Raw genomic sequence first — 25,787 nt, forward strand, 5'->3', positions numbered from 1 at the left:
ACAAATTTCTAATTGTAAGGAGAATTGTTACAAATCAATGAGTATGAGGTTATGAAAATAGAGAAATTGATTTGTAACAATACTTCCTCTATGGATCTCCTTTTTTTTTTTTTTTTGGTAGAACCATTGATCTCCTTGTGCACTATAGAACATTAATTGGTGGTCAAATAAATGATTTGATAGTAGAGTTCATTTTATGATTTCAATATTAGTTATCTTCTCAATAACTATTCATTGATTTCAATATTAATTATCTTCCCATACAATTAATGATAAATAATTATATGATTTGTAACAATGATTTTGCTACAAATTTTATTTATTCATTGATTTAAATATTAGTTATCTTTTATTCTTCCTCTTACAATTTATTCTTCTTTGTTCGGGTTACAACATGAACATATCTTATTCATGGTTGTTAACACCTAGAGAAGGTGAATTAAAATGTTTTTATCAAATCTTTCCTCACTACAAATTATGAATGAAAGATTTCATTGTGGTTTAAATCCAAAAACAAACCGATCTAAACCGGTATTAATCCGATATTGAACAACCAAAATAAACCCAAACCAAAGTTTCTTAACGGTTTGGTTTTGGTTTCACTAATTCTAAGACCGAAACTGATTCAACCCGACCGTTTGACACCCCTACCCCCATCGATGGAGGGACATTCGGTCCTTAAGTTTTTATTGGTTTTTCCAACTTTGATCCAAAAAATTGTTTTCCATCTTTCAACATTTTTTATAAGATGGCTGACATTGGTGCAACAGTAAAGTTGCTCCATTGTGATCAAGTAGATTCAACTTTGGAAACAATCTCTCTGCGAAAGCAAGGGTAAGGCTGCGTACATTATGACCCTCCCCAGATCCCGCAGTGGCAGGCTTGGTGCATTTTTACACCTGGGTTCGCCCTTTTCCGAAAATTATCAGTTCTGTCGAGTCTCATTTTTACACCCCAAACAGTACACAGTTGAGCTGTGTATGTTCAACTCAACACTTTGCACCCCAAACAATACAGAGTTGAGCTGCATATATTCAAATCAACATTGCCATTAGAGTACTTTCCAAGAAGATTTTTTTTTGCTGTTAAAAAACTCTTATTGTGCAAACAAAGCATTACAATAATAATAGGCAAATTACTAGAAAGGGAGGGACTGGGAGGGACTGTGTCTTGAGTCATGGCCATGGCTGCATTTGCAAGAGAAAGGAATGGGGAAAAACGTAAAATAGAGATCAGGATGAACAAAAACACAAACATTTGGTATGAAGAAAACTAACTCTGCAATTTATGTATCTCCTCCATTTCAAGTTTCGATGAAGAGAGAAGCCAATTGAAAACATATTCTGAGCTGGTAAAAGCTCAATTAATGGGCAGATACATCAATTATTTTATCAATGCAGTTGAGCTGAAATTGCAAACCTCGATAATGTCCATGGCTAGACTGAAATTGCAAACCTCGATTCCCAACAATTGAGAACAAAAAAAAAAAATCTATAAACGAAACCCATCAGTTAAAAGAACCGTTACCCTTACTTCTGCCTGGCGAGCTTTGTCCATTCGGTATGGAACGATCCGGGACGATCAATCCGCTCATAAGTATGAGCACCAAACAAGTCCCTCTGCGCCTGCACAAGGTTAGCAGGAAGTCTCGCACGCCTGTAAGTGTCGAAGTAAGCGAGACTGGCACACATTCCTGGAGTACTAATCCCTGCTTGAATTGCCAATCCTACAACCCTTCTCCACGCCTCTTGCCTCTGTACCATCTCCTTGGCAAAATCTGGATCAACCACCAAGCTCGCCAATTGAGGATTCCTCTGGTAAGCCTTCTTGATCCGATCCAAGAACACAGCCCTTATAATGCAGCCGCCTTTCCAGATCCTAGCCAATTCCCCCAAGTTTAGATTCCAACCCTTCTCGATGCTTTTAGCTCGCAACAAATTCATTCCCTGGGCGTAACTGCATATCTTGGAAGCGTACAACGCCTGTCTCACATCGTCAATCAACCGCTTCTTATCGATTCCACCACTCACCTTCAACACATCGCCTCTCATGCCCGCATCTTCGAGGACCTTGGCTGCTGCTTCTCTTTCCTCTTTCAACCCACTCAGATACCTGCAATCCAAGGAAGCAGCGATAGTGGGTGCAGCAACCGACAACTCCGCCGCCTGTTGGACTGTCCACTTTCCGGTACCCTTCATACCGGTCTTATCCAAGATCTTGTCCACCAACTCACCGTCCCCATGTTCATCCTTAACCCTGAAAATATCAGCAGTGATCTCAATCAAGAAGCTTTCGAGCTCACCTCTATTCCATTCGGCGAAGATGTCGGCCAATTCCGAATTGGATAACCCACCGACGACCTTCAAGACGTCGTAAGCTTCGGAAATCAATTGCATATCACCGTACTCGATGCCGTTGTGAACCATCTTGACGAAATTTCCGGAGCCACCTTCACCGATATAGGTGACGCAAGGGCCGTCCTCGACCTGGGCGGCAACCTTCTCGACGATATCTTTGATGTTTAGGTAAGCATCGTAAGACCCGCCGGGCATTAGAGAAGGGCCGTATCGGGCGCCTTCTTCGCCGCCGGAAACGCCCATTCCGAGGTAAAGGATACCACGGTCTGCAACTTCTCGCATCCGGCGCTCGGTATTCTCGTACCACTCGTTACCACCGTCGATGATGCAGTCTCCGGATTCCATGAATTGGGAGAGATTGGAGATAGTCTGGTCGACGGGGGATCCGGCCTTGACGAGGATAATCACAGATCTGGGGCGTTGCAGGGAAAGGACGAAGTCGCGAGGGGAATGGTGACCGGTGAGAGGTAGGTTACCTTCTTGCTTGGCTCGTTCAATGGTTTCGTCGACCTTGGAGGTGCTTCTGTTGTAGACTGAGATAGGAAAGCCTTTCTCGGCGACGTTGAGGGCGAGGTTCTGGCCCATCACGGCGAGACCCGCGAGTCCGATGCGTGATAGAACCGTCGAGGCTTCCATGGCTGTGGGAGATTAGGGCACGAAAACTAGGGTTTGGAAGTTTGGTGGAGAAATGGACTAGCAGAGCAGAAGAATTAAGAAACCAGTGAGGAAATTTTCGATTTTTTCTTGAGGGAATAATCTAAAGGGAGATGGAAGACGGACTAATCGAGGATTTGATTCTCTCCACAGTCGACAGTCCACGCCAAACCACGCCGGCTTTTTTTGTTTTTCTCTCTTTCTCTCTCTCTCCACTTGCGTGCGTGTCTTCTCCCCATGCGGCCATTAGTATAAGAGGCCACGCCCGCCACGCCGTACCTACCATAAGAGGATCCATATCCTCTCCAGCGCGCTAGCGCGTACACTGCGCATTGGACAGCTTGGTGCAACGGGCTTGCACAGCTGTTAGCTGTTGGATACGTATTGGACACGCTGGAGAGGATCTGATTCGCGTGGCAGTGCGAGCTGTGACTAAGAAGGGTTTTCTCATCGTCACTATCTCTGAGTAAAGTATAACAGTTCACTAGTTGTCACATGGGTTAGTCCATGTAATATAGAACCAAACAAACATTCCATTGCTACAATTTTAATTTAAAATGAGTAGATGAGGTAATTAAAATTACAAGAAATGTCATTTTGCATTTAATATTCTATCTCCATTTTGATGAAATTTTGATAATTTTATTAAAATTTTGAATCAGAGTTTGAACAACTTCACTTGTTTACTAAGACTTAAACTTTTGGCCATTAAGATGTATGCGAGGTACTCTCTTACATGAAATAATCCATGCATTGTCAAGTGACAAATAGTGAAACATAATTCACTAAGCACAATGATTAAGAGTGTCAATGTGTACTGAGTACTGTATATCGATACCATTTTTGCATCGAATTATCTTTACCAAATCGTACCGAATAAATTCAATATAATATCAATATGAGATACATGTACCAAGTCAGCAATCGATACGATATTGATATGGACATAATACTAAAAATATGTCCTACCGTATCAAATACCTATATCAAATAATATTGAATCAATTTAGTACGGTAACAATATTAGATACCTGTACCAAATCAGTATGAGGTATATGTGCAATGTACCGTACCAAAACCATACCCATTGACATCCTCAATGGTGTCGCCCATAAGGAACCAACTAAGAAAGAGGTGTCATTGAGACAGTACAATTATAAAATGTTCTACAGATTATGTTAGCACTCATGTGTCTCTCTCTTTCCCTCCTTACATGAAACGATCTTACTACCCTCCAATGTATGATATTGTTTTTATCGCACCTCATTGGTGGGAGTAGGTTCTCTAAGCCAACGAAGTGGGGAAGCTTCCAATGGGAGCATGAAACACAGTTCATCAATATAGAGATCAAGAACATAGGAAAGGAAAAAGAGTGTGGGGCAGTAGGGTCAACCAACTTTTTTTGCCTTTTAGAATAGGGTCCTTGTATGCGTCACTATTCTTTGTGAAATGTAATGCTTCACTATTTTCTACTTGACAATACATGGATTAGTCCATGTGATGGAACTTAGAAGACCTCATATCCATTTCTTTGGTCAAATTTTAACCATAATAAGTAAGGAAAGTGGTTCAAACACTAAATTCAAACTTATGATAAAATTACAAAAATACCATCAAATAAAAATAAATATAAAATACAAAATAAAATCTTTTGTAATTTTGGCCACTTTATCTACTCATTTTAGGTTGAAATTATACCAAGGAGATACTTGTTTGGTCCTTATTCACAAGAACTTACCTATGTAATATCATGTGGCAAATAGTCTAGTCTTAATTTCATCAACAATTTCCATAAGAGGAGGGTAAAATCATATTATTTTATTTGGGAACTCATGCAAGACAATGATATTTCTTGAGAATAACATAATTGTAAGTCATTTTCAAATTATTTTGAAAATATCTTTTTTTACCTTGACTTAGAAAACTATGGGAATAAGAGCAATCAAAAGAAGGTTACAACTTCTCAATTCACGGATTCGGCTCCCGCACTAGTGCGAGGGTACGCTACAGATCTTGTGGTGTGGCACTAGAGCTCGCCACGTGGACAAGCTCCCATTTGGACAGCATGGATTGAGCTGGAAATCCGAACTTCAAAATTAAGAAATCTTCCTGTCCATCGCATGTGCGCCACACTTAGGGTTTCCAATTCGATCCATGCCATCCAAATGAGAGCTCATCCACGTGACGAGATCAGGTACCGCACCACAAGATTTGTAGCACGCTAAGAGCACAAATAAATATCAAATAAAGTACTAAATCCTTTCCAAAGGCCAAAAACCCAATTACTGATCGGAGTCCCAACTACACACCTGCTTCGATCCCTTGACTTTACGTACGTACCCCTTCTCTGACTTCTGCTTTCAACTTGCCTCGGTGCCTCCTGTCACACCATGATTAAATTCCTCAAAGATAATCTTATGCTAATACAAAATTAAGGTAATCCAAACTGCCTCATGAGACCCTAGATGAAAGCTTCCAGTAGCTATAAGTAATAATGGAGAGTTCAACAGATCATGGATATTAGAACTGCATGAACTATTCATAACAAAGATAAATGCATATCAGTGATCCACCGGGATACATTATGAAGAACTCTAGAAGAAAGAGTGATCCGAAAAGAATTCTCATTGAAAGTCACACTTAGAAGGCGAATTATTATTGGAGAGGGACATCTCAATTCACCACTTTGGTTCCAACATGATGCACCCTTATTTAGGAGAGCAGTTGGTTGGAGCAAATGCAAGTTCCCAAGGAGGTCATTGGTTCGACGACTCTACTGTCTTCGCCTTATGTCAGTCACACTCGGTCCAGTTGGGTTCCCAACAATCATGCCAAACCTTATATCATGCATTGGATGATGAGGGCTCAGACTGGGTAACCTGTTTTATCAATTTATTAATCTGAACATCACTGAGGCCAACTAATAAAAGCTATGTTTTGGAATGCAAGAAATAGATAGAAAAAATAAAAGAAACACATAATAAGATAAAAGTACTGATAAATTTATGAAAAAACGATGGAAAATCACCACATGAACACCATCATAGGGTTCACAAACCTTCATAGGATTTGGTATGTTCCTCAACATACCCTACCCTACTGTTCACATCTAAAGCCCCTCGGTGAATGGAGTGGCTCAAGGAAAACTCGGTCCATAAATTTATGTTATTTTCTATGTTCTTTTTCAAATTCTTTTTCTTCTCTTTTCTTGCATTCTAAACATAAAGTGCCGAGTTCTACAACAATTGCTTTGTCTGACCAGGGAGGATAAAAAAATTGTATTCCCACATCTTACCGTTATCCTATGGCCGAATAATACTTTTGAGTGGCTGCAGAATGAACACCTTACTTGAATAGATTGTGCCTATGGTTAAGGCCATCAAAAGTAATTTGAATGTGAACATATGATGGCTGGCTGGTTAACTGTCTGAATTTTCAACATTATCTTCTTACAACACAATGTGTAATATGCCAAACAGATTTAACATTTGTTAAAGTATTTCACAGTAGTAAAATGCTGTAATCCAAAGCACATTTATAGCTTGGCATCTTCTGAACTTTGTGTCAAAAAGGGGAAAAGAAAACAAAAAAAAGCAATAGAACCTGTGGTGCATTGTCTATTGACCGGCAGCAACTTCTCTGAAAGCGCATTCAAATGCTGCAGCTTCATAACCAGGTAAAAAAATGATTAGAGCCCTCTGGCATACTACTTCTGCACCAGAGTTTGAGTTAATAGCTTCTGTCACCTTCCTTCCGTATCTGAAACAGAATCCAGGAGCAAAAGCAGGCCAATGTAAGATTTCATACTAATTGTTGCAAAAATTAGTGGCTACAAAGCTCTATCTAAGATATGACCTCTAACGGAAAAAGAAGAGTTCCTCTTCAGGGAGGAGAAGAGAATGTGACCAACCTCATCCCAAGACAAGGGCATTGAGTATGTTCAACCATCTACTTGGTCAAGTCATATTTAATATGAACAAACATGGGGGGACAGTACGTCTGCTCATCTGGCATGTCCACCTACGTCCTACCAGTCTTAGTTTTATCATTTGTATAGTTTCAGTCCTAAATTTCATATTTTTATGTTGGAAATTGCTAATTATCCGCACCTGTAATTGCTAGTTCTGACCGAGCCAAAGATTCCATGTCACTATGTCAGCGCATAGAATTCGTTTAGAACAGAAACCAACTCCAAAGCAACAAAAACAAGAGCAGATAACCATTCCATTTCTAGTTGGTTTATAATTTTATCCCGTTTTAGGCATGGTCAGCATAGTGACATTTATTATCAATATCATCTGAAAAGGAAGGTTCAAAACCAGGTCCATGTCAGTCTTTAATCAAGTTCTTTTGTTTTCCCTCTGGTCTCTATGGAGGGAAAGTGAGTCAGTCATTGTGCAGGGATCAGTGCTTCTACCATAAACTGGAGCACCCACAAGAGACTCGAACTTCACACTCCTGAATCTACCAGCCACAGTGCTGGTACGCTGGTACCAAGTCAACTAACTGGGAGCACATCTCAACTTGATTAAGCCTTATCCCAAATAAATGAGATCGGCTACATGGATTCTGTTTCCCCAATCAACTCTGTTCAGAGCCATCCTTCTCAACCACAATTCATCCATGTGATTTTCTAACCATTTCTCCCAAACTCATTTTAATGTAAGACTAGGTTAGGGTTAACCTAGCCCCAAATTAAACCCACAACACAAAAGAGAAGAAAAGGCTGAAATTAGAAAGTAATCAAATCTGAGCAAACCAGCCGCAGGAATAGACTCCAAATCTGATCGAAGACTAACCTTGGTGGTGTGAATGCCTGCTCCCAACTCCGATGGTCAGAAGTGGAGATCTGACTTGGTCTTGAAAATAGAAGGTAAAGCTCAGAATTAGAAGGTGGTGCTGTAGAACATTCCAGTCAGCAGTAGAGGCTGAAACTAAGGTCGAGTGAAGGCTCAGTCAATTCTGACCCAGGGTTGCTGAGATACAAGAAAGATTCAAAAATAGAAAGTCTCTGGAGATTTTGAAACCAGGGGGAGTTTTGGACTCCATATCAGGATCGAGTGTAGCCATGGGTAGTGAGATTCAGTCCTCCAAACCCCGGCTGAAACAGAGTACAGGTTGCAGAGGAATCAAGGCTCGAAATTTGCAGGAGAAACTGGGCTGAAACTGCAGATCCGCAGGTGTTCTAGAGCCTCCTCAGGTTGTATAACAGCAGCAACTAATAAGAACTTGACAGTAATTCCTGACTCTTCTCTTCATGCTTCGATCTACATCACATTTTAGGTCTGCCCCTTGCTCCCTTAGCTCCTCCAAAGAGCACACCTAAAGTTTTTATATACAATAAGTCTGTGCAACAATGCTAGAGGGTTTTTGAAGGGGTAAAAACATACAAGTGGATAGTATCCAGTTCATCCTCTTTCTCCCTCCTCTCGTAATGTTTAGTTAAAATTTTGAACTGGCAGAGATAATTCATGCTGAGTGAAGGGTTTTCATTGCTGCAGGTCAAAGTGCCAAACCTTGGAATTGCTTAAATTTCAAATTTATTCATCTGATAATAGTTTTCTGTAGTTACAGTACAGCTGGTTTTCATCTTCTATCGTTGGGCTTACTTGGAATTAGGGAGATCTTAACAAAAGATACTCATTTAGATCTCGGAACTCTTAAGAGACCAGGTAAGTGCTTAATTGGTTTCCAGCAGAAAAGCCAGAAACAGAACCTACTCTAGAAACCTTAGGTACTTTGTCTTTCTTGGGCCGACATATTGTGGGATCATTCAAAATTCATAAAATACCATAACAATTATCTAAGGTCCTTACTAATTTATTCTATAAAATTGGCTTGGCCTTAGATTCTGGAACTTGACCAGCAATGTAGTATTGACTGTTTGGAGGCCTTCAATTAGTCAGCTGAGTAGTGATTTGGGCTGTAGAAAGTGCATTCCCTATTCCTACCCATGTTAAAGCTTCATAGAGCTTGGAACTGGTTGACTATGAACCTTTTATATCTGTTACTATCCTGGAATTTATATGTTCTGACTCAGATTGTTTGGACTTAACTCATGCTATTAAGTGGGCAAATGCACTGCATCCCAACACATTCTACTAGATAACCAAAATACATTCCCAGCCCTTACAAATATACTTAAATGGCAAAGAGCAGATGTTAATGTTTTGGAGTTGCAGCATAAGAAATAGCAAGCACTCCCAAAAAAAAAGGCGAAATATTATTGTCACAAGAGTTTAGCTTCTTTTCCAAACATCACAAGACACCTATTCTGCCACATGGATTGATGATGTGTCCACTCCAACCATTAGATAAGGAGGACGTGGTTTAGATTAGCCATGTGTCAAATTCCAGAGTCTGATTCAACCAAATAGCTTCCGGTGTATTAGCATGCATCCAGTGTATGTGTACCAGTACACTAGCCATTACCATGCGCTCTCCAAACTTTGAGCAGGAACATATGGTTTAGATAAGAAAAGCCATAAAAATGGACAGCTCTGTCTTGTAACTTCCAGAAAGGTCACAAACCCTTGTGACAATAACGATCTAAGGGGGGGGGGGGGGAAATCAGTTGGGTAAAGTATAAAGCCAATAAATCAAGCAAGAAGAACATGAGATAATCTAACTCAAAGACCAGAAACAAACAACTCATAGTTCTATTCCTCAAGCAGTAAAATTAAACAAAAGAAGTAACCCAAAGGAATCATTAGAAATTTTCATAAAAACATTACCGTTTTCATTGTGGTGAGTCCTTTCCTTATCCTCAGGGACATTTTGTTCCAAGAACAACTGAACTGACCTCCAATAATGGTCCCCCCCAGCAAGCCATGTGTCCATGTGCATGCCAGTTGGAAATTCAACAAACACACACTGCCTGTTACGTGTGGCAGCTTTAGCATAGAGCATTTGCATGTGAAATGGGGGAACCATCTCATCTTGCAATCCTGAAAGGAAGAGGATTGGCTGTTTGATCTGCAGTGAATTAAAAAGAGCCTGTGAAGCCAACAGGATAAATGGAGCATAATGTGCTGCAGGAAAAGAAAGCACTTCCTCCAGGCAGGCAGTCAGAAAACTTACAAGAGAATTTTGTGGCAGGTCTCATAATGTCACAAGATTTAGGTCAGCATATCAATATTTTCTAGAATAAGCAAACTCACCTGTCCAATAATATCAATTGTATTCCATGGTGAACGAACAACAAAATTGAGAATCTTGGGGCCTTTAGAACCACTGCCTCCAATGAACCACTTCAGGAAGGGTAGTAAAACTCCAGCCATATCTAGTATAGATGTAAAAGTGTTCTCCAATATAAAAGCAGCAACCTGCAATACAGAAGACTTATTCACAAGATGACACATAATGATAAAATAAAAATCCAATGTAACCATCGAAGATACTGAAAATTCCTTCAAAGAGTACTGGATGGAAATGAGGGAATGTATAAAATACCTAGGTTTAGGATTTTTGTAGGTTCATTGATCAGGATTTGATGGAAGAACTTTATATGTTTCCGAAAATTGGAGATACGGATCAAGAAATGGAATTTCAATTCATTTGTGGAAACATAAGACATATCAATTGGTAGAACCCTTCATAAAAGAAAGAGATGCTGTGTATGAATCACTCACATCTTCTTCTGAATTACACGTACCCACGGGATTAATTTGGAAAACTAGTACGGATATGCAAGAACAAAACATGTTTATAGGAAACATTCCACTAATTAATTACCTGGGAACATTTATAGTAAATGGAATATACAGAATTGTGATCAATCAAATATTACCAAGGTTTGGCATTTATTACCGTTTCAAAATGGACCAAAACAGAATTTCAATCTACACAGGTACCCTAATATTAGACTGGGAGGAAGATCAGAATTAGAGATTGATAGAAAAGCAAGGACATGGCTTGTAACACAAAGAAGCTATCTAGTATAATAGGAACAGCCAGAGCACCGGCCACTTAATCATATTGGATGTTTTCGATACAAAAAACGATAAATTGAAGAATGTCATGTAGCTTATCTGATCGACAAGACCAAAAGGCCAGTGAAGAAATTAAAGCAAGAAAAAATTATGTTCAAAAGACAATGGAAATTTGTGACAAATTAACATTCCTTAAATAATTAATAGAAGACAAGTGTTAATAACAAATATACAGGCCCAGTTTAAATTTGGGCCATGTTTTAGTAGTAGTTTGGGTTAGATCTTAGTTTTTGGGTTTTATTGTTGTAATGGGCTGAAATATAAAGCCCAAAATTGGGTTTTAAGAGTGGGTCCCTTGTTGGTAACAGTTAGATAGGGATTTATCTTATATTTTGTTCCTAAGTTGTTAATCTTTGCATTAGTATAGGAGATTAGTGTCCTATTTAAGAAAATAGATATTATATTAGTACACAAGTCAATCTAGGAATTTTTTTTTTCTGCTTCTATAAATAAGCAATGTAACCAACCCCCTCCATGATTTGGAATTAATGGGTTGAATTGTGAGCTGGCTCCTCTCTCTCTCCTCTCTTTTTTCTCTCTAAATCTAGTAAGAGATCTTTCTTTTCCTTCTCCTCTCTCCCTTCCCACACAATGCCACGATTCTGCTTTCCCTTCTTTCTGTCTCACTTGCAATATCTCTCTTATCCCCACAGTAAGAAGTTTCTCCTTTTTCCCCTTCTAGTCAATAGCCTCCCTTTCTCTTCTAATGATTTGCTTCAGTTTCAATCCTATTTTCTGGGAAACAATTTCTCTCTTCCCTCTCATCAGTCCACCCATCAACCACTTCCTCTTTCCTTCTTATTTCTTATCTTCCTTCCTTATTTTTCTCCCATCCTAAATCTTAGGTTGTTTCTTCCCTATTTTATTTCCATAATAACACCCATCAATCTCCTTTTTCCCTCCTCTTTTATTCCACCTCATTAAATCCAAATACTATCCTAATTCTGACTAATTTAAATTCTGGAAATTAGTTGTCAAGGTCATGTGAGGGTGGGGCTTGGTGCAACAGTAAGGTTGCTCCATTGTGACCAAGTAAGTGGTCAGGGGTTCGAGTCTGGAAACAGCCTCTCTGTGAAAGCAGGGGTAAGGCTGTGTACATTATGACCGCCACTGCAGGGGGTCGAGCCTGGAAACAAACTCTCTGTGAAAGCAGGGGTAAGGCCGCGTAAATTATGACCCTCCCCAGACCCCACAGTGGCGGTAGCCTCATGCACTGGGTATGCCCTTTTAGTTGTTAAGGTCATGTAGTTACCATCTTACATTATGACCATTAGATCTAGATTCAAATCTGCACATATGTAGCCGTCAAATCAGATCCATCAGATCTGATCGACCTGCACCAAACAACTTTCAGCTATGAAGGACAATTACATTTAATACACCATCTGTGGGACCAGGAACAGCAACTCCACAGTAGTCCATCCCCAAGAGATATCAATATGTGCTTGGAAAATGATAGTAAGATACTAAAATTTCAGCATTCTCTCTCTCTCTCTCTGTGTGATGCAGATTCATCACCGAAATACACTTGTTTTATTAGGAATAAGTTTAGGGTCGGGTTCTATACATTTTGGGCCTTTGATCCCATGGGTTTTCAATATAATAGGCCACTTTATGCAAGGTTCTAAAACTCGGGTTTCAACCAGCCAGAAACCGAGATATGGTCGAAACCAGTGATTTTTTCCTAGCCAGCTCGAGTTGGTGGTTTCGAGGCCTATAAATGCTTTTTTTTATCTGATTTTTTGTAAACAGCCTATTTTTTACGTTCTAACACAATGCATGAACTATTTTCACACAAAAAACACTCAAAATGGTACTTGTGGTTTTTTACCCAAGTTTGATAGTGTATATTGTTCTTGGACATTGGCTGGAAACCAGGACAGACACTTATTTATGCACAATATCATTTAAGTAAATGGTTTTATATTTAGTATAAAACTATTTACTTAAGATATTATTCATAAATAAGCAAATACCCCCTATTTGAATCCAATAAAAATAGTTAAAAATTCAAAATCCAAATTCCAACAGGATAAAAGGTAAGAACAAAAACTGGATTTTTGGCGGTAGGTGCAATCTATCAACTTTCTAATGCTGGAGTTTTTCTCAAATCTATAAATTTTCATAAATCTTAATATGGTAAAACATCACTAAAAAGCAAAAGTGCGCTAAAATATTCATTTGTTTTGATGTCTAAAAAATTATTTTCATAGCTTTCCAACAAATCCAAGATTGTTTAAATCTAATTTATATTGAAGGAGTTATGTTCCGGTCGGTGTGCATGAATATTGTCAAAATGGCTCTGAATGAAAATAAATTTTTAGACATCAAAACAAATGAATATTTTACCGCATTTTTGGTTTTTAGCAATGTTTTACCATATTAAGATTTATGAAAATTTATATGTTTTAGAAACTCCCAGCATTAGAAAGTTGAAAAATTGCACCTATTGCCAAAAATCCAGTTTTTGTTCTTGAACTGAGAGGTTGACTTTTTATCCTTTTGGAATTTGATTTTTAAATTATTTTTATTGGATTCAAATAGGGGGGTATTAGCTTATTTATGAATAATATCTTAAGTAAATGAATCATTTACTTAAATGATATTAGGTATAAATAAGTGTCAATCCTGGTTTCAAGCTAGGTTTCCCCAAGTTTCGATGGGCATAAGTGTCGAAACTTGCGAAATTACCAACATCTCAGTCGAAACCATGCATTTTTTCAAGTACCTGGCCAACTCGTCTCAGAAGTTGGCGAAACCGAGATTTGTTTCCATGCTTTTATGGGCCTAAAGTATGGGTAATAAGGTTGCATACGGTATTAGTTAGTTTATTTCTTTACATAAATTATTTTAAGTTGTTTTGGGTTAGTTCAATTGAACCGGTTCTATGTGGTTCAATTTAAGTTGCAAGTAATTTTAAGTAATTTAGTAGGGATGGATTAGGATTTCACAAGTCCAGCCATGTTTTGAGTCTATTTCCTTCAGTATTTTAGTTTCTTATTTAGTTTAGGTTACCTAATAGGTTAAGGATTGGGTTAGGCCTTTCCTTTTTAGTGCAGAATTCCATTTTTGAGTCTTTTATACAAGGTTGTAAGGGGGGCAAAGCATTGGACACGACTTTTGATTAATGAAAAACTTTTTTGCTGCTCTTCTTCTCCACTGAAGATTTTTGTCTTGTGTTTGATCAAGGCTGAAGGAATCGGTGTTTGATCCGATTGACACCTTGCGGTGGGAAGCCTAGGTTGATCGTTTGGTTCTTCGTTATATCTCCATTGGTCTCTTGGTTCTCTCATATGATACATTTCCCCATCCATAACCTAATATATCTGAGTTCCCATTGTTTTCTTGGTTTCCTCATATGATTTAGTTCCCATTTTTCTCTTGGTTTCCTCATATGATTTAGTTCCCATTGTTCTCTTGGTTCCCTCATATGATTTGACCTAATATTTATTCCCTGGTTTTAAATCCTAGACTGAACCCATCCTTTGGTAAAAGATTCTGTTCTGGTTTCTAGTTTGAGCAATTCGAATCTAGGACCCATCCTTTGGTAAAGATTACTCTCTGAATTGATACAGCTAATCAAGTACATTTATGCAATCACATATAGTCCTTTCACCGGAAACTTCAAATTGGAGTGCACAATTCTGTACTAGACTAACAAGTAGTACAGGTTTTCAAAGACTGATCCCTCCCTTCTACTTCGACATCATATCTCAGCTACTCAGATTTCTCCTTTGAGGCTTTGAAACCATTCATGACTTCTCCATCTCTTTTCAATCCAGTACCTAACCTTATCTACTGAAGGGAACCTAAATGGCTCATACCATTGGTGGCCCTTATTGAGAAAATTGTATCCCATGAATACAACTAAAATATCCACAAAATGGAAGTCTGACAACAATTGAATTTTATTTGATATCAATTTAGTTCTTGAAAACAATTCACAGACAATCAATCAAACTACTGCCAAAAGGTTTAATCACTCAAGCAACATGGGTAAACATCCACAAAAAACCAGCTTTAAACTCAGTATAGGGAAGTCGAGAAGGTTCTAGGTTTCTGACCAACTCATAATTCCAAGACTTGAGTAGGTGAAATAGTGAAGAAAGATCCTCCAAGCCTATCACCCTTTTGTTGACAACAAGGCAGGTCAAAATGGAATCAGTATTCACTGATCTGAAATTCAAAAAATAAGAAATTGAATACATTGACAAGTTTCTAAGAAAAAATACTACACCCCCCCCCCCCCCAAATGAACTCAGGAGATAGATAATTTGCTATCTAGTAACTCTTTTTCTTTAACCCTACATAAATGAAAATGATATATGTCCAAAAATAAAGAAACCGATAATGTATATAGTATGCAAAGAGACTGATTTCATTTCCCTATCATGATGGATAAGGTTGACCATAAAAAGAAAAAATATAGGAATTTTGGGCTCTACGGCGGAAGCCCTGCCTCCTCTGAAAGAGAATTTGTAGGACTTCCAAGATAGACTTCTTCATTCCACTTGCTACAAAATAGGTTTTTTAAGGATGGCAACCGTTACGTAACTGACACATCAACACCTAGTGTTGAGTTACAACTTCTCCCCATGCGTGAACTACTCCCAAGTCCTAAGTGCAACACTACGTGTTAAAAAATTGAGATAAAAAAGGAGAGAACGGTGAGGCTGCTTGAGTCGAACGAGAACGCTCTATCCTTAAGACAGTATCTGCACCCTTACTTCTGCACTAGGTTACAGCAAATCTGCCTCCCAAGATAAAACAGGCCTAGAATTGATTACTGTTTTGCAGAGACAGTAATCACCTTAAAACTATAAGAATTGTTATATTGGAATGACTGAACTCGTGGACTATATATGGGCTTGGACATGTCTGTTCATATGGGCTACAACCATTGCGCTCAGTGGCTGTTCAGATGGGTCACAACCACTGGGCTTAACGTTGTTCCAAGGGTTGCACCCCCCTTTGACCAATCACCGATCCAACGGTCGGATCATGAGCACCCCTTGATCAGACACGATCCAATGGTTGGAACCCTAATCATCGCACTGGTTCATGGACCGTTGATCCCAAAAAGATTAAGACTATAAGAATTGATCCCAAAGAGACAGTAATCACCTTAAAACTATAAGAATTGTTATACTGGAATGACTGAACTCGTGGACTATATATGGGCTTGGACATGTCTGTTCATATGGACTACAACCATTGCGCTCAGTGGCTGTTTGGATGGGTCACAACCACTGGGCTTAACGTTGTTCCAAGGGTTGCACCCTACTTTGACCAGTCACTGATCCAACGGTCGGATCATGAGCACCCCTTGATCAGACACGATCCAATGGTTGGAACCCTAATCATCGCACTGGTTCATGGACCGTTGATCCCAAAAAGATTAAGACGCCTAATTGCAACGATGCGCACGTGCGAAGTGCAAAGTGCGCCATCAAAGCGCCACATTGAGCCTCACGCAAGCGCATGCGTACGCGCTCGGACGATCACCGTCCTCGCTCACAAATGCACCGTGCAATCCTTTCTAATCATAACATGTGATAAAAGACCATTATCACATATAAACTAAGAGAATTCTTTCTCCATAACCGATGTGGGACTAAAGTCCCACATCAATTATTTGAAAATTTCCAACAATTTCCCCTAATTTTTTAAAATAATTGAGTCTCAGTCTATAACCTCTCTGTACCTTTAAATCATACTTACATAAAGGTGTCTTTTAACTTGAACCTCCATGTTGTCAAAATACGTCGATACTTGTCAAAAACAAAGTAGCTGTAGCCTTGAAATTAGAATTTATAGCGATAAATCTAATATATTAGACATATGATTTACTTGAACATAGTTTCAATAATACCCGCACATTTTTGACCTTGTGATTTCATCTTAGGTTTTCATAAGCGCCTTAGAGATAAGCTTTGAATCTCGCAGAAGCGGTCCCACTTCCTGCACTTATATAGGTGAATCTAATAAAATGCAAATGTATGACTTGCATTTCCTGTAGGACATAGATTCATTAAAGGATTGATCCTACCCTTTGTCAGTTTCTCTATACAAACATGCACTACCTTGAGATGACAAGAGATTCTATCTCTACTAGTTGAGTGCATAACCGGTTATTACTACAAGTGTTTTTCCATTGAACTAGTTGACTAGATGTTGGTCTAGTGTCTAGTTGGTTTCCACTTGCTGGTTAGCTCTCATTTAAAAGCTTTAAACCCATCTCCTTGGAAGTCTTCCATACCACATCCCTACCTAGGTCTTTTGTAAAGGGATTAGCCAAAATTTCCTTTGACTTTACATAACTAATAGTCACAACTCCTTATTGTTGGAAATTTTCAAATAATTGATGTGATTAAAAGTCCCACATTGGTTATGGATAAAGAATTCTCTTGGCTTATATGTGATAATGGTCTTTTATCACATGTTATGATTAGAAAGGATTGCACGGTGCACTTGCTAGCGAGGACGGTGACCGTCTGAGCGCGTACGCTTATGCGTGTGCGTGCGTGAGGCGCAATGTGGCGCTTTGATGGCGCACTTTGCACTTTGCACTTCGCACGTCCGCATCGTCGCAATTAGGCGCCTTAATCTTTTCGGGATCAACGGTCTATGAACCAGTGCGATGATTAGGTTCCAACCATTGAATTGTGTCTGATCAAGGGGTGCTCATGATCCGACCGTTGGATCGGTGATTGGTCAAAGGGGGGTGCAACCCTTGGAACAACGTTAAGCCCAGTAATTGTGACCCATCCGAACAGCCACTGAGCCCAATGGTTGTAGCCCATATGAACAGACATGTCCAAGCCCATATATAGTCCACGAGTTCAGTCATTCCAATATAACAATTCTTATAGTTTTAAGGTGATTACTGTCTTTGCAAAACAGTAATCAAGTCCAGGCCTGTTTTATCTTGGGAGGCAGATTTGCTGTAACCCAGTGCAGAAGTAAGGGTGCAAATACTGTCTTAAGGACAGAGCGTTCTCGTTCAACTCAGGCAACCTCACTGCTCTCTCCTTTTTTATCTCAGTTTTCTAACAATCTTAAGACAATATTTGTCAATGAAGGAGACTGCAGTAATGAAGATACCTGGGAACGAGATTACCAAACTGGACAAGTTCGATGGTTCGTTCTTCAAGCGTTGGAAAGGGAAGATGTATTTCTTCCTCACTGTTTTAAAGATTGCTCATGTTCTAAATGAAGAGAAGCCAGTAGCACCGACAAACACCGATGGCGAACCTACAAGTGGAGAAACACTGGTATAAATCAAGTCTAGGCCTGTTTTATCTTGGGAGGCAGATTTGTTATAACCCCGTGCAGAAGTAAGGGTGCAAATACTGTCTTAAGGACAGAGCGTTTTCTTTCGACTCAGGCAGCCTCACCATTCTCTCCTTTTTTATCTCAGTTTTCTAACACTACATGCACTAGTAACCTACCACATAATGACTCGACATATATCGCTATTCCAATATGTAATTACAACTAACTACTTACTCCTTGTGCATGAAAGGTATTGCATAGCGTGCATGGCAAGGGTGCACGTAACAAATTCCTTCCCCTAAGAAACGAGCTTTGTCCTCAAGACCAAAGTCCAGAAATGGGGTTGCCATCATCTTGCGATCTTCCCGGGTGGCCTCGGATGGAGATAAGCCTTGCCACTGGATCAGAACCTGTATCTTACCCTTGTGTCTTTGCTGCTCCAGCATTGCTTGGGGTTTTGGATGAATGACCGCATGATCCTCCTGTATCATTGGTAGTTCCATTTGAATTGAAATACCATTGCCTAACTTCTCTTTAAGTTGAGAAAAATGGAAGACAGGATGTATACATGAGTGAGGCCTTGGGCAAGTCAAGTTTGTAGGCAACAACTACTATGTGTTGAATGATCAGCTATGGGCCGTAGAAGCGAGACTATAATTTCAAAATTCTCCTTAGAGACAAGTTGGTTTGTCTATAAAGTTGGAGCCTGAGATACACCCAATCCCCAACTTGAAACTCCCTCTCTTGATGATGCTTGTTGTACACTTTCTTCATCCGGTTTTGAGCTTCCCCGAAGTTGTGCCACATTTGTATGATTAAACCATCATGGGCAATCAACTACTATTCGACGGTCTCAACTCGAGCTGTTCCAGGAACATAGGTCAATAATGTGGACGGTGGGCGACCATAAACTATCTCAAATGGAGCTGCCTTCACCGATGAATGACAACTAGTGTTGTAGAAGTATCATCCCATGAGAGCCTCCTCCACTCCTTCGGATTGAACTGCATAAACATCTCAAGTACATTTCCAGACATCGGTTGACAACTTCACTTTGGCCATCCGTTTGAGGGTGGTAAGCTGAACTGTAGTGGAAACTGGTGCCATTGATACATAATAAGACCAGAACTTACTAGTGAATGTGGAATCTCGATCACAGACAATTGTTTGTGGCATTCCATGGAGCTTGAATATTTGATCAAAGAAGATCTGACCAACCATTGCGGCGGTGTAGGGATGTGACAAGGGCATGAAATGTGCATACTTTGATAACCTGTCTACCACCAGCAGTATGGTTGACTTGCCCTTTGAGGGTGGCAGTCCTTCCACAAAATCCATCGAGATGTCCTCCCAAATTCGAGATGGAATCAGTAGGGGTTGGAGAAGACCGACAGGAGAAGTGTTTTCTGATTTGTGGCATTGACATATATCATTCTACTATGGCTCTCTTGATACACTCCCTCATTCCAGACCAATATAAGGTAGTTCTTATCCGGTGAAGGGTTTTGTGGTAACCTTCATGCTTGCCAAGTTATGTCGGCAATTAAGGGAGAGTTTTTAGGTAGATAAATGCGCCCCTTGAAGAAGATAAGCACTCCACTTAACCTCCCATGGCCCACAGCCCCTCCCTCCTTGATGCCATGGAAAAACATCTCGGTTGAAACCAATCGTCGGTTTTGTGGAAAACCGAGACGAAACCAAGGGGGATTTAAAATAGTACCATGTTTCGACTGGTTTGGGTCGAAACCAGTTGAACCGACCCAAACATGTGACTTAAATCAAGTATCTCGGTCGAAACTTGTGATATTTCGCAAGTATCACAAGTTTCAACCGAGAGCTCCCAGTTTCGACAGAAGAGGTGGGAAACTTGGGGGATTTCTAGATTTGTGGCCACCACGTCCATTCAAGCCACACCCTGGTGGAGTTGATGATGATCAGTGGTCCCAATCCTCTGATGCTACTCAACCACCTACCCAAACTCAGGGCCATCGTCGTGGTGGTGGTGGTGATGATGATGATGATGATGATGATGATGATGATGATGGTGGTGGTGGTGGTGGTGGTGGTTGTGGTAGTATGAGGATTGGTGGGTATTATGATGATAATCCCAGGTTAGAGGAATTACGCAATGAGGAGGATCAAATGTTTCAGCAACAAGAGGCAGATCCAGAGCCACATCCATAGAGATTTACAGGGGAGAGTCAGTTTACTCATGCAACACAAGATGAGCATCATGGTGTACATATCTACAGGCGACGTGGCAAGCATGGACTTGGACCTTCTGATGAAGAATCTAGGATGGATATATCTAGTTTGTCTGGAACTATGGAAGCCATGAGTTTGGGGGAGACTAGAGGATCTGGATATTGGCGCGCGTCATCCTTCATAGCAGATACCCCTAGTCCAACACAACATCATGATAGTGGCTTTGAGAGCGTCGGATCAGCATCACATGTTCATTAATCCTTTTCCGACAACAGAGGAGAGGAATCCATCAGCAAACGAACTCTACTATTACCTGACAAAGGGTAATATTGAAGAAATTGAGTAGGAGACCAAGTCATATGATCGGTGGCACTTAGTTAATTATCAAAGGAACGGAAACGACTGAGGCACAATGGCCACCGAAAGAAATACTTGAAGTGGAAGAAGATGAGTCAAAGGACTGTGGCAAGGTAGTGGCAGAGGCAGCACTAGTATGGCGTTGATGAAGATGAGGTCTCGAGTTGGGACATCAGACGACGCAGGGTGAGTAGCTCATCCAAGGAGAGAGGATTTTGTAGAAGTATCATCAGTGGAAGAATGATGAGCAACAACATCAGTAGATGACCCCGCCCACGACCACGAGAAAATGGAGGACGCCCATGTAACTTCCAACATTTGTCTTTGGTATGGCGTTCTTTCCCACAGAAATCACACTTCACAGGAGCTCTCTTAGGAACAGAGTTATCAGCAGTACCATGACTAACAGTTCCTTGGGAAGAATTCCCACAAGATGGAGGGCCAGTGGCCCAGTGTAAAGGGTTGAACGCTCCATTGGCACGGAATGATGCATAGCAGTATGACGGTTGTCCTCAGATTGCACCATAGCATAGGCTTGCTCAAGAGTAGGAAAAGGATCTCGATTAAGGATATGAGCCCTAATCTGATCGAACTCCATATTTAGAACCATAAGAAAGTCATAAACACAAAACTTATCCTCCCACTTTCTAAAAGCAACAGTATCCATATCACAGGTAGCAGGAAAACGCCCATAGAAATTTGAAATTTGCCACATACCTCGCATAGTAGAGTAATACTGCGGCAAAGATAAAGGAGGGCAAGGCAGAAGAAACTCATCACCAAGGGAAAAAGGAGGGTAAGGCGGAAGAAATGGAGGCCAGCGGTGGCGGCTGAGGCAGGGAGACCGAGAGAAAGAGAGGCACGAGAAGGAGGTGGTAACCGACGGCGGCGGTTTTGTGGTTGGCGGTAAAACCAAAAGACCGAGAGAAAGAGAGAGTGGAGGCACTAGGTGTGGCAAAAGAACCAAGAGAGAGTGGAGACGGTGGAGGCAGTGGGTATTGGTGGCGGTGACTTCTAGTGTTTAATGAACAATGTCATTAGGGTTCGAATCCCAAGGTTAATCTTCGCCCTGATACTATGATGGATTTAGGGCATTGAACTTATGTCAATGAGACACAAGCTCTCTTTATTTATAATCAGACATGAAATACAAGTTATAATTATACCCTTAGGGCAACACAACTAAACTCTAATGGACAAATATACCCTTGTACCCATATTACAACACCTTCCAAGTGGAAGGAAGCAGTGCCAGCACTCCTCCTCTAGAGTTTAATGGAAATGCCCCCAAACAAGTTTGTGGTGTCTTTCTCATTGAAAGAAATCTGACAAGTCTCGGTGTAGGTGTTTTGGGTTCCCGTTTTGGACGATTTTCCATGGACAATCCGAGTCATTCTTCATGGTTCTAAAGTGGAGCCATGGAGGTCTCTCCTTCCCATTCAATGTGGGTAATCTTGAACCAAGCCTCTCAAGCACTTCATTCAGCGTGCTCATTATCATTTGTTGCCCTTCTAAAAGAGATTCCGCCTTGCCTTCTTATTTCTCCACTCTCTTATTCATGCCCTAGCTCTAATACCAAGCTGGTATGTACAGAGACTGATTTCGTAGCCCTATCGTGATGGATAAGGCCGATCAATTGAAAAGAGAGAATATAGGAATTTTGGGCTCTACAGAGGAAGCCTTGCCTCCTTCTCTAAAAGAGAATTTGTAGGAATTTCAAGATAGACTTGTTCATTCCACTTGCTACTAAATAGGTTGCATAAGGATGGCAACCATTACATAACTGACACAATTGCACCTACTGTTTAGTTGCAACTTCTCCCCATGCTCAGTACTACTCATGCATGCAATACTATGTGCACTAGTAACCTACCCCATAATGACTCAACGACATATATCCCTACTCCAATATGTAACTGCTACTAAGTATTTACTGCTTGTGCATGAAAGGTATTGCATGCCGTCAATGGCTAGGGTGCACGTAATAGTTATAGCCAAGTCTTAACATGGCATAAGGTGAAATCCCTTGGTACCATAATTCATTATATCTCAACCTCATCCCCCACAAATCAGAAGATATTAAGCAAATGATGACTTCAGAGTTTCAATCCCAGCCCCCTCCCCCCCCCCCCCCCAAAAAAAAAGAGGTTTGAAGGAAAAAAGAAAAAATAGGAGCAAACTGCAACCCAAATCAGAGAAAACCGCACTAAAATAGATAAAAGACGATTGAGAATACAGAAGAACATTACCTTATCAGGATTGTTTTTGGTAAGCACAGCTCCAACTGCTCCTCCTAGTGACCTTCCGAAAACAACTATTCTAGAAGTGTCAATGTCAGTTCGTTGAGTCAGATGATCCAATGCAGCCTAACCAAAAGCAATAGAAACGAACCATCAAGGTTGTAGCTAGGGGGAACAAAAAAAACTGCATATTTGAGGATGACGTGATGTTTATGTGAGGATGTAAAGGACTGCATATTCCTCATTTTATTTAGTACATTATCTTTCTTCCACCCAACCCCCACCCCCCAAAAAAAGGCCAGAATCTGTCTAAACAGTGGGTTGTATAACCGAGAAAATGCTCTACTCAAATCAGCAAAACCTCCTTAGCCAACTACAAATGAATGGAATCCAAGACGGAGACAAAAATAGAAACCTGAGCATCCCTTGTAATTCCGAGTTGGGAAGGGTAGCCATCACTTTCTCCATAACTGTTTACAAGGCAAGAAAGATTTATGCTTGTTCAGTAACTGAGTAGCATGAGTCAGTGCAAAGAGATCCAGAAGCCAAAAAGAGTTATTCAGCACCAGATAAAACCATTTAAATATGATTGTAGCCATAAACACACCCTCTGTAAGAAAGCATAAAGACATTGCATTGCAATCTCTGCAACATTACACGAATCATTTCAAGACGATGGGCAATATCTGCATGATGAGAGTCAAGGTCTCCCAAAAGAATCTGAACCTAATTACGTACGCATAAATTGATTTAATAGAAATAAAATACCACCAATATCACCAGGAAAACGAAATCATTAGGATACTCCCAGCATTTTCTTGGAAAAAAAGAATGGTTGGACCTGCAAAGACAACTCCACTGTTACAGGTTTGTACCGTAAACCAATATCAAAATAGTAAGAATTAGAAACCATAGACACATTAATTCTGAACTGGTGAGGATGAGAACCAAACAGAGAAAAAGACTGACTAGACTTTGGATCGCAAACAGTGCAAAGCAAAGGAGACTTTCATGGAAAATCATCAGCATGCAGATTGCCCTCAACCAGCTAAGTGCTGTACTCACATACTTCCAATTTTTATTATACACCAAACGAATGAAAACTTCTCCAGGACAATTACCCAGAGAGAGGTAATCTGATCCAACCGAAATTCCGACAAAATAACAGAATTTGGAAACCCCATACCATGTGGGGATTCTAGAATGTCAATAGTCAATAGCAAAAAAGAAAAGAATTCTTAATTCTCACAACTAGCACACGTTGCCAGCAGTAACAGGAACTGAATCCGAACCGCTTAGCCCTAGCCGTAGATTAATTTTCTTGCACGGAATTTGGTCTAGCAAAATAGAATGTACAAACCTGCTTAGTAAAATTACCAAGAAGAAACGAAGCAAAAGCAGATCTAGGACAAGATACAAAACGTACAGCAACAAATAGAAGGAGAAGCACCATCCGTAATCTGAAAATCGTCCAAGGACAAAAAAAAGGACCTAACGCAGCGATAAATGGAAAATTAAAATGCGAGAGAAAAAGCTAAGGCGGCAAAGCCCTAACCCCAGAGAAGCTCCAACCAAATCCAAGTGGAGAAGAGAGAATGACTAAAAACTAAGAAGAACTAAAACTGAAGAATAGTGTACCTGTGCAATCAGGGAAGAGCTTGATGAACCAAGCATGAAGGCGAATTCCATCGGAGGATCTTAACCAGACATCCTCGTACTGAAGGCGGAGACGAGCTGGGGTGATCGGGTAAGACTTGGAGAGCCCTGGCAGCACGGGTACATAAACCAGCTTCTCCTGAAGCGCCACCAACAGTGCCATCCCTGCCACCACTATCCCTCCCACTCCGTACAGAAACAGATTCACGTACGACACCATTTCTCCTTCCTCCTCTTATCTTCTCTTCCCTCTTTCACTCTCTCTTTCACTCTCTCAGTCACTGCAAACCCGTTGGAACGCTGGAAAACATCGAAATATCGGCGGAGCATAGAACTTTGAGAGCTTAGAACTGAACGCGTCTCACTCACAGCCCACCATCATAGGCCCACGGGCCAACTTTCACTAAGTCCATAGACTTAGAACATTGGGCTAAGACTTTCTCCATTAGGGTAAGAAGATTCGCTACTTGTAGAGGAATGGTCTAGAAGCTAGAGTCCTCTAGAAATATATATATATTTTTTAATGAAAGAAAGAAAATATATCACTCAAAAAAGTTTATAGATTTTTTTTTTTTTTGGGTAAACAGAAAAGTTTATATATATATCATGTTCATACCAAGGTTCTAAAACTTGGGTCCCGACTAGGTTTCGACCAGTCAGAAAACAAGTTCGTCTCGGTTTTGATCATATCTCGGTCGAAACTTGGGATTTTCTCTAGGTTAACTCAAACCTTGGTTTCGAGGCTCAAAAGTTGATTTTTTGCCCTGATTCTTGTTGTGTTGCCTGTTTTTTATATTTTAAACTCAATCCATGCATTAGTTTCACATAGAGAAAACACTAAACATATTATTTGTGGTTTTGATCCAAGTTTGATACTGTATATTGTTCTTGGATATGGTATCAAACAAGGTTTGACCGGAATATAACTCCTTCAATATAAATGAGATTTAAGCAATCTTGCTGTTAAAAAGCTTTGTTTTGATAGTTTTCCAATAAGTCAAAGATTGCTTAAATCTGATTTATATTGAAGGAGTTATGTATTAGTCAAACTT

The 25,787-nt window shown here is 40.1% G+C and overlaps 2 protein-coding genes across 2 annotated transcripts; both read right to left on the minus strand.

Annotated features, from left to right (window-relative positions):
- Positions 1-1,265: 1,265 nt before the first annotated feature.
- LOC122669310 (6-phosphogluconate dehydrogenase, decarboxylating 3, chloroplastic) lies at positions 1,266-3,060 on the minus strand. The gene has a single exon (XM_043866058.1). The coding sequence runs from the start codon at positions 2,991-2,993 to the stop codon at positions 1,530-1,532; it is 1,464 nt and encodes a 487-aa protein (XP_043721993.1). The 5' UTR covers positions 2,994-3,060; the 3' UTR covers positions 1,266-1,529.
- A 3,545-nt stretch (positions 3,061-6,605) lies between these two features.
- Positions 6,606-25,016, minus strand: LOC122669311 (alpha/beta hydrolase domain-containing protein WAV2-like). The gene is made up of 8 exons (XM_043866060.1): positions 24,718-25,016; positions 23,885-23,920; positions 23,687-23,765; positions 23,495-23,549; positions 23,089-23,205; positions 10,172-10,336; positions 9,746-9,986; positions 6,606-6,770 (listed from the first exon to the last, which is right to left on the minus strand). Exons 1-8 carry the CDS (start codon positions 24,953-24,955, stop codon positions 6,754-6,756), a joined length of 948 nt encoding a protein of 315 aa, XP_043721995.1. The 5' UTR covers positions 24,956-25,016; the 3' UTR covers positions 6,606-6,753.
- Positions 25,017-25,787: the final 771 nt, after the last annotated feature.

Source organism: Telopea speciosissima, chromosome 7 (genome assembly GCF_018873765.1).
Source record: "Telopea speciosissima isolate NSW1024214 ecotype Mountain lineage chromosome 7, Tspe_v1, whole genome shotgun sequence".
NCBI classification, from domain to species: domain Eukaryota; kingdom Viridiplantae; phylum Streptophyta; class Magnoliopsida; order Proteales; family Proteaceae; genus Telopea; species Telopea speciosissima.